Raw genomic sequence first — 14,100 nt, 5'->3', positions numbered from 1 at the left:
ATGGCCCATTCAGCCACGGTCTCCCACACTGTCCATGACCTCATCACTTCTGCTGACCTCCCTTTCACAGTCTCCAGCCTTATAGACTCCAGTCCCATGCTGTCGGTTCTACCTGCCCTCCAAAATCAACAAGCCCAGCCAACCCATCATCTCGACATGCTCCTGCCCCACCAAACTCATCTCTTTCTACCTTGACTTCATTCTGTCCTCCTTGGTCCAGGCAGTCCCCAATCTCCTCTAAACCTCCCACTCCTTAACTTAAATCTGTGTTCTCGATCATTGATCCCTCACCGGGGGGAGGTTTCTTCCTATCCACCTTGCCTAAGCCACTCAATTTTATGTATCTCAAGGACTGGTCAGGAAGATAAAATACGATATAGATAATAAAAGATGATGGAACAAAGCTGAATGGATTGGTGTTATGATATTGTTCAATGTTTATAAAATTGAATAGTAGAACAAGCATGAGACACAAAATGGACTGAACATGTTCTTACGATAATCAGTCAAGATAAACACACCATTTCTTCCCACAACCAAATTTAATCTCAAGTCCACCTTGAAATCAGCACCATGTAAAAGATTGCAGTGATTAGAGATTAACACTATCCAATGGCCTCCACAAAACTATTGGTACATGCAGTATTCTGCTCTTCCTACAATGATAGGACATGTCGTGTTCTAAGCAATGGGTCACATTAGAAAAACATAAGTTTTCATAATTAACTGTTTGCAGCCCATAAACAATGTCTAACTTATTTCTAATCTTTCAATGTCAGCTTTTTAAACTTTAACTTCTGGTACCAATCCACTGCTTTCTCCAGCCACCTTGAGCAAGATTCTGGCACATTGCTATTGGGTAGATAGTTCATTTGCTTCCTCTACCATGTGTTACCTCCCCATAGCTTACGACTCTGTATAACCTGATGTGTTTCATCAAAGAAACAGACCTGTATTTTCAGAGCAGACTTAAATATGGAATCAACTTACTACTGGTAGTAGGTTTCTTTCCTTGAAGTTAACTAAACAATTTGAGGTTTACTTCTAAGTAGCACAGAAATTGAATAGTGGTGAAAAAAATCCATTTCTCAAAGCTTTCCATCTTGTACTCATCAAGACATTGAGAGGAAGATACCAATGTTGCCTACCTTTCCTGTGGTACTGCAAACCAGTACTCATGCTTCCTGTCCCTCTGGGCATACTGCTGCATTGATGCACTTGCTACTGATACAAACGTCTTCCGCATGGGCTTCCCAACTCTCAAACGTAAGAACCTGTGTGATCGATTCCACTTTTTTTCTTTTGGTATGGCACTACCTGAGATTCAATGTTAAACAAAGTTAATCCCTTTGTTTGTAAGTTTAGACTTCTATTTAAGACATAGCAAATATATAATGAGAGGTATTTTGATAGGAATATCAAAGGCACTATCGCCAAATGGTTCGTATACATTATGGCTGTCAATGGCTAAAAACAAGGTCCACAGAGGGGTTCTGACTGACCTGTGACAGTACTGGAGGAGCCGATCCAGTCCAAGCCCACAGATAAGCATTAGGCCCATGGAGGGTTACAAGAGGCACTGTTGTAAACATTTGAAACACAGGTAAGCAGAAGGGGAAGATTCAGTAAAGAATCACTGCTCCATTCACTGCATGTTTTCTTTTCCGTATTTTCTGATGATAGGTTGATTTGTGTGGGAGTGAAACAGTCAGTGATTGGAGTAATGGCAAACAATGTGAAAGTGAAATCTATGTTTCAACGTTGTGCCAAACCTTATATTTCCAAAATATGCTCGCCCTAAAGGAGGCAAAATTGAAAATGCAAACCTCACAAGGGTGAACACCTCTAATGGAGACCATGTTAAAAACACTACAGCAGCATTCAACAGTAGTAATTTTTCAGATAAATACTTGATGGGGCCAAACAGTGCACAGCAATAAGGAACATGTAAGACAGTGGGACTAGTTGGAAAGACTCCTGTCAGATTTCATCAGTTCAAAAATACATATGCTGACATCATGCAATAATATATAGAATCACATTTCATTTAAAAGAAGTTTTGACTTGTCTACACACCAGATGTTCAAAAACCTACTCTAAGGTTGCTTCCTGAGCTCACGAAACATTCTTCACTTGTATAAATAGGAAAGAGGATTATCATGGAAACCGGACAGAATTCAGTTCCAATTCCCTTCCATGGCTCAGCATGATGAGATGCTGACAGATATTAGCAATGGTTTGCATGGATTGACACTACAGTGATCATAGTTTCATTGGTTTTAAGATAATTATAGGTAAAGTTAAGACTGGTCCTCAGGTGTAAGTGCTAAATTGGGAAAGGCTAATAATAATAATAATGAGACAGGATTAGGAAAATTTACATTGGGGATAACTGTTTGAGGGTAAACCCACATAGACCACAGAATCCCTACAGTGTGGAAACAGGCCCTTCTGGCCAACAAGACCACACCAACCCTCAAAACATCCCACCCAGACCTATTCCCCTTTAACCCCTTAAGCAGCACAGTGGTTAGCACTGCAGCCTCACAGCACCAGGGACCCAGGGTTGATTCCAGCTTCAGGCGACTGTCTGTGTGGAGTTTTGCACATCCTCCCCGTGTCTGCGTGGGTTTCCTCCAGGTGCTCCAGTTTCCTCCCACAGTCCAAAGAAGTGCAGGCTAGGTGGATCGGCCATGCTAAATTGCCCGTAGTGTTCAGGGGTGTGTAGGTTATAGTGGGATGGGTCTGGGTGGGATGCTTCAAGGGGCAGTGTAAACATGTTGGGCTGAAGGGCCTGTTTCTACACGGTAGGGAATCTAATCTAATCTTAGTACCCCCACCCCACCCCAGCCCAGATAAGCAAGGCATCCCTGAACACTACAGGCAATTTAGCGTGGCCAATCCACCTAACCTACACATTTTTGGACTGTGGGAGGAATCTGAAGCAACTGGAAGAAACCCACGCATACACAGGGAGAATGCGCAAACTCCTCATAGGCAATCGCCCGAAGGTTGAATCAAGTCTGGGTCCCTAGTGCTGTGAGGCAGCAGTGCTAACCACTGAGCCACTGTGCTGTGATATCTGACATGTGGGACTCTTAAAGACCAATTGTTCCGAGTTCAGAACCAGCATATGCCCATGAGGATATAGATGAGGATGGCAAGATTTAGAACCCCTAGAGGGCAAGAGATATTATAAGTTTAGTCAAAAAGGAAAAAGAAGCATATGTAAGCTTTAGGAAACTGATATCAGACAAGGCCCTGAAGGATGTAAAGAAAGCAAGAGATAAACTAATTCCTTAAACAAGGAATTAGGAAGGATAATACAGGCCATGAAACATTCTTGGCAAGTAGAATTAAGGAGAATCCCCTGACATTTTATAATGTATATTAGGAGCAATGGGAGTAACAAGGGAAAGGGTAGGTCTTCTCAAGAACAAAGGAGGGAAATTATGCATGGAGCCAGAGGAAGTGGGTGTGATCCTTGATAAGTGATAATGGGAACTGCAGATGCTGGAGAATCCAAGATAACAAAGTGTGGAGCTGGATGAACACAGAAGGCCAAGCAGCATCACAGGAGCACTAAAGCTGACATTTCGGGCTTAGACCCTTCATCGGTGTGATCCTTTGCATTGCTATTCACCAAGGAGAAAGACATGGCTGATGGTTAGATTAGGGACGGGTATATTGATATTCTAGGCCATTTTGTCATTAAGAAGGTCGTAGTGCTTTGGCCTCCTGAAAAACATTAAAGTAGGCAAGTCCCCAGGGCCTGATGGGATCTATTGCAAGATACTGAAGGAGGTAAGGGGCTTGCTGGGGCCTTGACAGTGATAGTTATGTCCTGTTTAACTACAGGGGAGGTTCCAGAAGACTGGAGAACAGAGAATGATGTTCATTTGTTTAAGAAGGGCAATAGGGATAAACCAGGAAAATATAGGCCAGCGAGCCTCCCATCAGTGGTAGGGAAATTACTGAGGAAGATTCTTAGGAACAGGATGTACTTGTCTTTGGAAACAAATAGACATATTAGGAATAGTCAACATGCTTTGTGCAGAGGAGGTCTTATGTCACAAAACTGATACAGCTTTTTTGAGGAAATGATGAAAATGATTGATCAGGGTAGGGTGGTGGATACAGTCTACATGGACTTTACTAAAACATTTAAAAAGGTCCCTCATAGTATGGAGAAGATTGGGTCACATGGGATCTATGGTAAGTCGGTAAACTGGATACAAAATTGTCTTGGGAATAGAAGACAGAGGGTAGTTGTGGAGACAGTTTTCTAACTGGGTGTTTGTGACTAGGGGCGATCTGCAAGGATGACTGCTGGGATCTCTGTTGCAGGCACTCTGGTAAATCTGCAGATGACATGAGCTTGGCGGAGTTGCCAATAGTGCAGAAGATTAACAAAGAACAGTACAGCACAGGAATAAGCCCTTCAGCCCACACATTATTCCCTTGCATACTTAAAGTGTCTTCATTTACAGGATCCATATCCCTCCAATCCCTTCCTATTCATGTATATGTCCAGTTCCTTCTTGAAAGCTGCTATTCTGTCTGCTTCCAGCTCCTCTGGAAATGCATTCCAGGTACTCACCACCCTTTGTGTGGAAAAACTTGCCTTGCACATCTCTTTTAAACTTCCCCCTTCACACCTCGAATCTGTGTATCCAGTAATTGACCCCTCCACCTTGTGAAAAAACCTCATACTTTCCACTCTATCTATGCCATTCATAATCTTCTAAACTTCTAGGAGATTGCCCCTCAACCTCCTACATTCCAGTGAAAACAAGCCCAGTTTATCCAACTTTTCTTCATAGCTAAAATCCTCCATGTCAGACAACATTTTCTGTAAACCTTTTCTGTACCCTCTCCAAAGCATCCACATTCCTTTGGTAGTGTGGTGACCAGAACTACGCAATATTCCAAATGTAATCTAGTTAAAGGTTTACAAAGCTGGAGCATAACTTCTCGACCCTTGTACTCAATGCCCATTCCGATGAAGGCAAACATGCCAATAGGCCTGTTTTATCACCTTATTTACCTGCTCTGCCATCTTCATTGATCTGTGGACATGCACACCTAGATCTCTCTGCATATCAGTACTCCGAAGGGTTCTGCCATTCACTATATAATTTCCTAACTTGACCTTCCAAAATGCATCATCTCACATTTGTCTGGATTAAACTCCATCTGCCATCCACACACCAAAAATGTGTGTACACACACACACACACATCAAAAAGCCACACACACAGCCCAGGTATTGAACTTCAACAGTAACCATCCCAGCACACACAAACGAAGCCGTGTGCTACTTAAACGGACAACAACACACTGCAGTAGATGGAACAATGCCAAGAGGAGGGGGAGGAATACCTCTTCCAAGTGTTCAAGGATAATGGATATCCAAAGAACTAGGTCAGGCGATGCCTACAGGAAGAGCATCACAAAGATTCTTCACGCCCCAACGCGCTCATCACACTACCCTACATCAGGAACACATAAGAACTTACCACAAAACTTCTACAACAGCTGGGCATCAGAGTGGCACACAAATCCACATGAACCCTACAACAAGTGCCTACCTGAACTAAAGGCCCACTCCCCACCATGGACAGGACCAATGTCATCTACAAGATCCCCTGTAGGGACTGTGAGAAACACGACATTGGACAAACAGAAAGGAAACTAACAACAACAGTACATGAACACGAACTGGCTACAAAAAGACATGACCAATACTCACTCATCTCAATCTACTCCACTCATCTCAATCCACATGGACAAGGAGAACCATGACTTTGACTGGGATAACACCAAGATCCTGGGACAGGCTAGGCAGAGGCAAGCACGAGAATTCCTGGAAGCATGGCACTCTATGAAGCAGGCTATTAATAAACTCATTGAACTCAACCCCATATACATTCCACTACGGAGGAAACTCAGAAGTGAGGCAATCCATCGCAATGGACCCCAGAGTTTAAAAGCCAGGTGGGAAAACACACCGATGTTTCATCAGAGGCTGCATTGAGGATGTTACCAAGCACTGTAATGAAATGTCTGTGGAACAACAAACCAGCCTGGTGAACCAACCAGCCTCACACCCACAACCCGAACTACAAATCAACTCCAAAACCTCAGCAACATCAACCCTTTTCCCTCATCAACTATCTTTGTCACCTCCTCAGGAAACTTGACCAAATTAGTGAGGCATGACCTCCTGAGTACAAAACCGTGCTGTTTATTGCTAACCAGTCCATTTGCTTCTAAATGCATATAGATCTTGTTCCTGTGAATCTTTTCAAATAATGTCCCTACTGCTGACATGAAGCTCACAGGCCTGTAATTTCCTGGAATATTCCTGCGCCCTTTTCAAACAATGGGACAACATTAGCTATTCTCCAGTCTTCTATTTAAATGCTTCTTAAATTTTGCTATCATATTTGTTTCAGCCACCTCCCCTTGTAGCTTATTCCAGGCATATATCACATATTTGTTTCTTAAGAAAAAACTTGCCTCACACATCTTTAAACATTCCCCCTCTCACCTTAAACCTCTGCCCCCTAGTATTTTATGGCATCATCCTGGGGGAAAAGACTCTGCCTGTCTGTCTATTTATGTCTGTCTTAAATTTATAGACTTCAGCTGCATCACCCCACAGCGTCGAGTGTGCTCTTAGAAAAATAATCCGAGTTTGTCCAACCACTGTGTGTAATTGATAAATTCCAGTCTAGGCAACATCCTGGTCAACCTCTTCTCCATTTTTATGATGTCTCAAAGGGAAGTGCAAGAATACAATGGCTTATTTTTAAATGGGGAAGTTTGATTGCATGGAGAAAGAGGCAGAGAGAGGCCTTGAGACTGAGTCAGTTAGGCCATGTGCACAATGGCAGCCTCAGAAGTTGTGACTCCAAAGTTTTGGCTTCAGACTTGACTTGAGGAAGTCATGTTTTAGTATCAGGGCAATGCTCCAGCACTGTACCATTGCTACCCAACATGTGGCTAACCTGAACAAAAGTGATGATTAAATACCTGCAACAATTTCAGAAAGTATTAGGTGCTGCTCAGAGAAACCAAATGGTCACTCTAAGTAGATAAAACTGGACCTTACAGCCTAATCATTGTCTGAGGCCTCAAGATACCAAAAAAGACAAAATGGAAATGTGATGGTAAGTGCAATGATTTTAATGAGGTCAGTCAGGTGGATCTCACAGAATGAGTTCCTGATTGGCACTTTTAATCTACTCCAATCAGGGAACGCTGGCGGACGTACAAAAAGAGTGAGGATTAGAGGTACTGTATGAGACAGGCAAGGATGTTCATGCATGAATAAAGGGTGACTTTGTGATAGGATCCTGACCTCTATGGAGTTATTTCAGGGGAATGAGACTAAAGCATGATCCTGAGCAAACTCACTGGCAACAGTCAAGTTTCACGAGGTGAAATTGGTTGAAAGAGGTTCACCCAGATTGAAAAATATTCATCCAATTAGAAAATGGTTGTTTGGCCAATTTTTCAGGAGGGTCTTGGAACTACAATATCATGACAGAAACTTGGGCAACTCAAGGACAGGAATGGTTGGAGGAAGTTGCTGGAATGTGATGCTTTAAAAGAAATAGGGAGGGTGGTAAAGAGGCAGGAAGTGGCATTGCTAGTCATGGCTAGTGTAGAAGCTATTGAAAGGCAGTTCAAGAACGACATGTCTATACACTAAGTTTGGGTTGAGATCAGGAACAAGAAAGGAGCAGTCACTTTGTTGGTTTTTTTTTAAACAGACACATTAATAGATGCAGAGAAACAGAGGACTGGAATAGGAGGCAGATACTGGAAAGGTGCAGAAGTCACAGGGTTGTAGTCACGGATGACTTCAACTTCTCAAATATTGATGTGAAACTGTTCAGTTGTAATAGTTTAGATGGAGTTGATTTTATCCAGTGCGTTCAGGAAGGATTCCTGACAGTATGTAGATAGACCAACATGATGAGAGGCCACTTTGGATTTGGTGCTTGGCAATGAATCAGGCTAAGTGTTAGACCTGTTGGTAGGACAGCATTTTGGTGGCAGCGATCAATAACTCTGTTACTTTTACAATAGTCATGGAAAAGGATAGGTACATAAAGCAGGGTAAGGTTTATAATTAGGGGTAAGGGTAATTATAATTCTGTTAGGCAAGAACTAGGTAACATAAAATGGGAACAGCTGTTGTCAGGGAAGAGCACAATTGAAATGTAAAGATTGTTCAAGGAATGCATACTGCGTGTGCTCGATACGTTTGTTCCTAGCAGGCAGGGAAGATGCGGTCGAGTGAGAGATCCTTGGTTCTCAATAGAAGTCGAATGACTAGTTAAGAGGAAAAAGAATGCTGATACAAGAACATAGAACATAGAGCATTACAGCACAGTGCAGGCCCTTCGGCCCTCGATGTTGCGCCGACCTGTCATACCGATCTGAAGCCCATCTAACCTACACTATTCCATGTACATCCATATGCTTGTCCAATGACGACTTAAATGTACTTAAAGCTGGCGAATCCACTACTGTTGCAGCAAAGCGTTCCATTCCCTTACTATTCTCTGAGTAAAGAAACTACCTCTGGCATCTGTCCTATATCTTTCACCCCTCAATTTAAAGCTATGTCCCCTTGTGCTCGCCATCACTATCCTAGGAAAAAGGCTCTCCCTATCCACCCTATCTAACCCTCTGATTATTTTATATGTCTCAATTAAGTCACCTCTCAACCTTCTTCTCTCTAACAAAAACAGCCTCCAGTCCCTCAGCCTTTCCCCGTAAGACCTTCCCTCCAGACCAGGCGACATCCTAGTAAATCTCCTCTGCACCCTTTCCAAAGCTTCCACATCCTTCTTATAATGCGGTCACCAGAAGTGTACGCAATACTCTAAGTGCGGCCGCACCAGAGTTTTGTACAGCTGCAACATAGCCTCTTGGTTCCGGAACTCGATCCCTCTATTAATAAAAGCTAAAACACTGTATACCTTCTTAACAGCCCTGTCAACCTGGGTGGCAACTTTCAAGGATCTGTGTACATGGACACCGAGATCTCTCTGCTCATCTACACTACCAAGAATCGTACCATTAGCCCAGTACTTTGCCTTCTGGTTACTCCTACCAAAGTGCATCACCTCACACTTGTCCGCATTAAACTTCATTTGCCACCTCTCAGCCCAGCTCTGCAGCTTATCTTTGTCTCTCTGCAACCTACAGCATACTTCGTCACTAACCACAAGTCCACCAACCTTAGTGTCGTCTGCAAATTTACTAACCCATCCTTCTACACCCACATCCAGGTCATTTATAAAAATGACAAACAGCAGTGGACTCAACATCGACCCTTGCGGTACACCACTAGTAACTGGTCTCCAGGATGAACATTTCCCATCAACTGCCACCCCCTGTCTTCTTTCAGCAAGCCAATTTCTGATCCAAACTGCTATATCTCCCACAATTCCATTCCTCCGCATTTTGTACAATAGCCTATTGTGGGGAACCTTATCGAACGCCTTGCTGAAATCCATATACACCACATCAACCGGTTTTCTCTCAACTACCTGTTCGGTCACCTTCTCAAAGAACTCAATAAGATTCGTGAGGCACGACCTTCCCATCACAAAACCGTGCTGACTATCCCTATTCAGTTTATTCTTTTCTAGATGATTATAAATCTTCTTATAACCTTTTCCAGCACTTTACCAACAACTGAGGTAAGGTGCACAGGTCTATAATTACCAGGGTTGTCTCTACTCCCCTTCTTGAACAGGGGAACCACATTTGCTATCCTCCAGTCATCTGGCACTATTCCTGTAGACTATGATGAGTTAAAGATCAATGCCAAAGGCGCGGCAATCTCCTCCCTGGCTTCCCAGAGGATCCTAGGATAAATCCCATCCGGCCCAGGGGACTTATCTATCTTCACGCTCTATAGGATTTCTAATACCTCTTCCTTGTGAACCTCAATCCCACCTAGTCTCAGTATTCTTCTCGACAACATTGTCGTTTTCTAGAGTAAATACAGTTGAAAAATATTCACTTAGCGCTTCCCCTATCTCCTCTGACTCCACACACAACTTACCACTACTATCCTTGATTGGCCCTCATCTTACTTTCGTAATTCTTTTATTCCTTAAAAACCTATAGAAAGCCTTAGGGTTTACCCTGATCCTATCCACCAACAACTTCTCATGTCTCCTCCTGGCTCTTCTGAGCTCTCTCTTCAGGTCTTTCCTGGCTACCTCGTAGCCCTCAAGGGCCTGTACTGTTCTACATTCTATGTTCTTGGTCTAGGCACTATCAAAGGAGCCAAGGCCACCTTGCATATTCACCAGGAAGCTATTCCTGGATTCTGAGAGGCCTGCCCAGTGGCATTTAGTTTTAGAGGCAAAAGTTGAGGCAGAAATGAGAAGGTTGGAAAGCGAAGGAATCATCAAACCAGTCCAATTTGAGCAATGGGCAGCATTAGTTGCACTGCTTTTGAAGCCCATTGAGTTGTTTTGCCTTTGTGGCAATTTTAAACAAATGGTAAACCATTTCTCACAGAAGGATAAAAATTCATCTGCCTATTCAATTTTTCACTGAACGGCAGACAACATTCTGCAAAGTCCACCTCAGGTCGCCATTTACCTAGACGATGTCCTGTTAACAGGGAAAACTAATAAGGAATACTTCGAGAAATTGGATATCGTCCTCAGTTGTTTTTCTAAGGTAGGTGCGTGCCCAAGAAGGGGAAAACATGTTCCAGGCTCCCCAGGTCACCTACTTGGGCTACAGAGTCATATACCTGTTGGAAGATGAAGAGAGGGTGATCAAATGTGCCTAGGTTCCCACGTCTGTCTCAGGAGCTTAGGTCATTCTTGTTCTGGTAAATTACAGAAACTTCTGTGGTTGGTTCGCCCACCGAGCTGGTTTATTAGTTCACACCCTGCTGGGTAACATCATCCGTGCAGCCTCGATGAAGTGCTGTTGTGTTTTCCCATCAGGTATGTGCACTCTAGGAATTGGTTACCTAATTTCTGTTTTTTTCTTTGCAGTAGTGTATACATAGGGTCTAATTCTACATGTTTATTGATGGACTCCTTGGTGGAAAACCAAGGCTCTCGAAATTCCTGTGCTTGTTTGTGTTTGGCCTGTCTTACAACCCTGGTGTTGTCACAATCAAACTGGTGTTCTCCTTATCTGTGTGAATGGAGACAAGTCCGTGCTGGTCATGTCCTTTTGTTGCTAGTTGGTGTTCATGTATTCTTGTGGCTAGTTTCCTTACTGTCCATCCAATGTAATTTTTGTCACAGTCTTTTCATGGGATAAAGTACACAAACTGGATGTACAGCTCAGACCCTTAGTCGCCGCCCTAGGCACACCAACACACAGGTTAGCCAAGGGGTTACAAAGAAGGTTAAAGTTAAAGTGTTTTTACGCAACTCTGTTTGTGGGTGTTTGGATGGTTGCTGTTGAAATTCAGGACCTGATCTGTATGTGTGGCCTAACTGTGTACCTTTGTCAGAAATAACCCATTGGCCCTGTGTTCTACCAATGATGTCAGGAATGGGAACTGTTCATTCTTTTCTTCTTCCCTGGTGAATTTGGTGCTCATGACAGTGTTGTTTATAAGTTGGTGTTTCTCTAGTCGAATCCGTTTGATGATGATGAAAATGTCATCCACGTGTTAGATCCATAGTTGAGGGTGAATCTGTGGAAGGGCTATGCTTTCAAGTCTCTGCATTGCCTCTTCTGCTATTAGTCTGGAGACAGGTGATCCCATGGGTGTCCTGTTGATTTGTTCATTCATTTGCCCAGTAAAGGTAAAGTGGGGCATGAGGCACAGTTCCAGTAATTTCAGCATGTTATCTGTGGAGATGGTGTCACTCGGATCATGTTCTTTCAGGAGTATTGCTTGGGTTTCTCTTTCCAGTGGTATGTCAATCGATGGGAGCAGGGTGGTAATGTCTGGAGGAAGGTATAGATGGTCTGATTAGCAAGTTTTCAGATGGCACTAAGATTGGTGGAGGACCAGATAGTGAAGGGGAATGTCGGAGAATGCAGCAGAATATAGATTGGAGAGTTGGGCGGAGAAATGACAGATGGAGTTCAATCCACGCAAATGCGAGGCGATGCATTTTGGAAGATCCAAATCAAGGGCCAACTATACGGTATATGGAAAAGCCTTGGGGAAAACTGATGCACAGGGAGATCAGGTCCATTGTACCCTGAAGGTGGCAACGCAGTTCGATAGAGTGGTCAAGGCGGCATACGGCATGCTTTCATTCATCGGATGGGGTATTGGGTACAAGAGTTGGCAGGTCATATTACTGTTGTATAGGACTTTGGTTCGACCACATTTGGAACACTGCACACAGTTCTGGTCGCCACATCACCAAAAGGATGTGGATGCTTTGGAGAGGGTGCAGAGGAGGTTCACCAGGATGTTGCCCAGTATGGAGGGCACTAGCTATGAAGAGAGGTTGGGTAGATTAGGATTATTTAAATTAGAGAGACGGAGGTTGAGGGGGGAACCTGATTGAGGTCTATAAAATCATGAGAGGTATAGACAGGGGTGGATAGCATGAAGCTTTTTCCCCCCCAGAGTGGGGAACTTAATTACTCAGGGTCACGATTTCAAGATGAGAAGGGAAAAGTTTAAGGGAGATATGCTTGGAAAGTTCTTTATGCAGAGGGTGGTGAGTGCCTGGAATGCGTTGCCAGCGGAGGTGGAGAAGGCAGGCAGGATAGCGTCATTTCCGATGTATCTGGACAGACACATGAATGGGCAGGGAGCAGAGGGATACAGATCCTTGGAAAATAGGTGGCAGGTTTAGACAGAGGATCTGGATTGGTGCAGGCTTGCGTGGATTGATCTCCATCTGTCATTTCTCCGCCCAACTCTCCAATCTATATTCTGCTGCATTCTCCGACAGTCCCCTTCACTATCTGGTACTCCACCAATCTTAGTGTCATCTGAAAACTTGCTAATCAGACCATTTATACCTTCCTCCAGATATTACCACCCTGTTCCCATCGATTGACATGCCACTGCCAAAGGGCCTGTTCCTGGTTCTCATCCTCGTTTATTCTTATGTCTTTGGAGAATTGAGGGAGTCCTGGGCTGAGTGGATTAAGTGAGGTCACTTACTGACAAGAGATAATGGGAACTGCAGATGCTGGAGATTCCAAGATAATAAAATGTGAGGCTGGATGAACACAGCAGGCCAAGCAGCATCTCAGGAGCACAAAAGCTGACGTTTCGGGCCTAGACCCTTCATCAGAGAGGGGGATGGGGGGAAGGAACTGGAATAAATAGGGAGAGGGGGGGAGGCGGACCGAAGATGGAGAGTAAAGAAGATAGGTGGAGAGAGTGTAGGTGGGGAGGTAGGGAGGGGATAGGTCAGTCCAGGGAAGACAGACAGGTCAAGGAGGTGGGATGAGGTTAGTAGGTAGCGGGGGGTGCGGCTTGGGGTGGGAGGAAGGGATGGGTGAGAGGAAGAACCGGTTAGGGAGGCAGAGACAGGTTGGACTGGTTTTGGGATGCAGTGGGTGGGGGGGGGGGGGGGGGGGGAAGAGCTGGGCTGGTTGTGTGGTGCAGTGGGGGGAGGGGACGAACTGGGCTGGTTGAGGGATGCAGTAGGGGAAGGGGAGATTTTGAAACTGGTGAAGTCCACATTGATACCATTAGGCTGCAGCCTAATGGGGTGTTTTAGCCTTCTTTGAACTAACCTGTGTTTTGGTGTGCGTGGGAAGAAGACTATGGGTCTGAGGGTACTTCCAGTTTGTGTATTTTTTCCATGCAATGACTGCGACAAACATTACATTAGACAGACAGGAAGGAAACTGGCCAGAAGAATACAAGAACACCAACTAGCAACAAAAAGACATGGCCAGTACTCACTCATCTCCATTCACACGGATAAGGATAACCACCAGTTTGATTGGAACAACATCAGGATCCTAGGACAGGCCAAACAGAGACAAGCAAGGTAATTTCTAGAGGCTTGGCTCTCCTTCAAGAAGGCCATCAATAAACATGTAGAATTAGACCCTATATATACAACATCGCAAAGAAAAAGAATCAGAAATGAGGTGACCAATTCT

At 44.0% G+C, this 14,100-nt stretch overlaps 1 protein-coding gene across 1 annotated transcript in view; it reads right to left on the bottom strand.

The window, feature by feature from the left end:
* Nucleotides 1-14,100, bottom strand: part of oxr1a (oxidation resistance 1a) — a 451,468-nt gene that overhangs the window by 21,852 nt on the left and 415,516 nt on the right. The window contains exon 9 of the mRNA XM_059646345.1: nt 1,149-1,317. Within this exon, the coding sequence (XP_059502328.1) occupies nt 1,149-1,317 (169 nt within the window). The remainder of the gene's footprint in view (nt 1-1,148; nt 1,318-14,100) is intronic.

Source organism: Stegostoma tigrinum, chromosome 5, assembly GCF_030684315.1.
Source record: "Stegostoma tigrinum isolate sSteTig4 chromosome 5, sSteTig4.hap1, whole genome shotgun sequence".
NCBI lineage: Eukaryota > Metazoa > Chordata > Chondrichthyes > Orectolobiformes > Stegostomatidae > Stegostoma > Stegostoma tigrinum.
The sequence above is the reverse complement of the archived record's forward strand: the minus strand, read 5'-3'. Positions and strand labels throughout refer to the sequence as shown.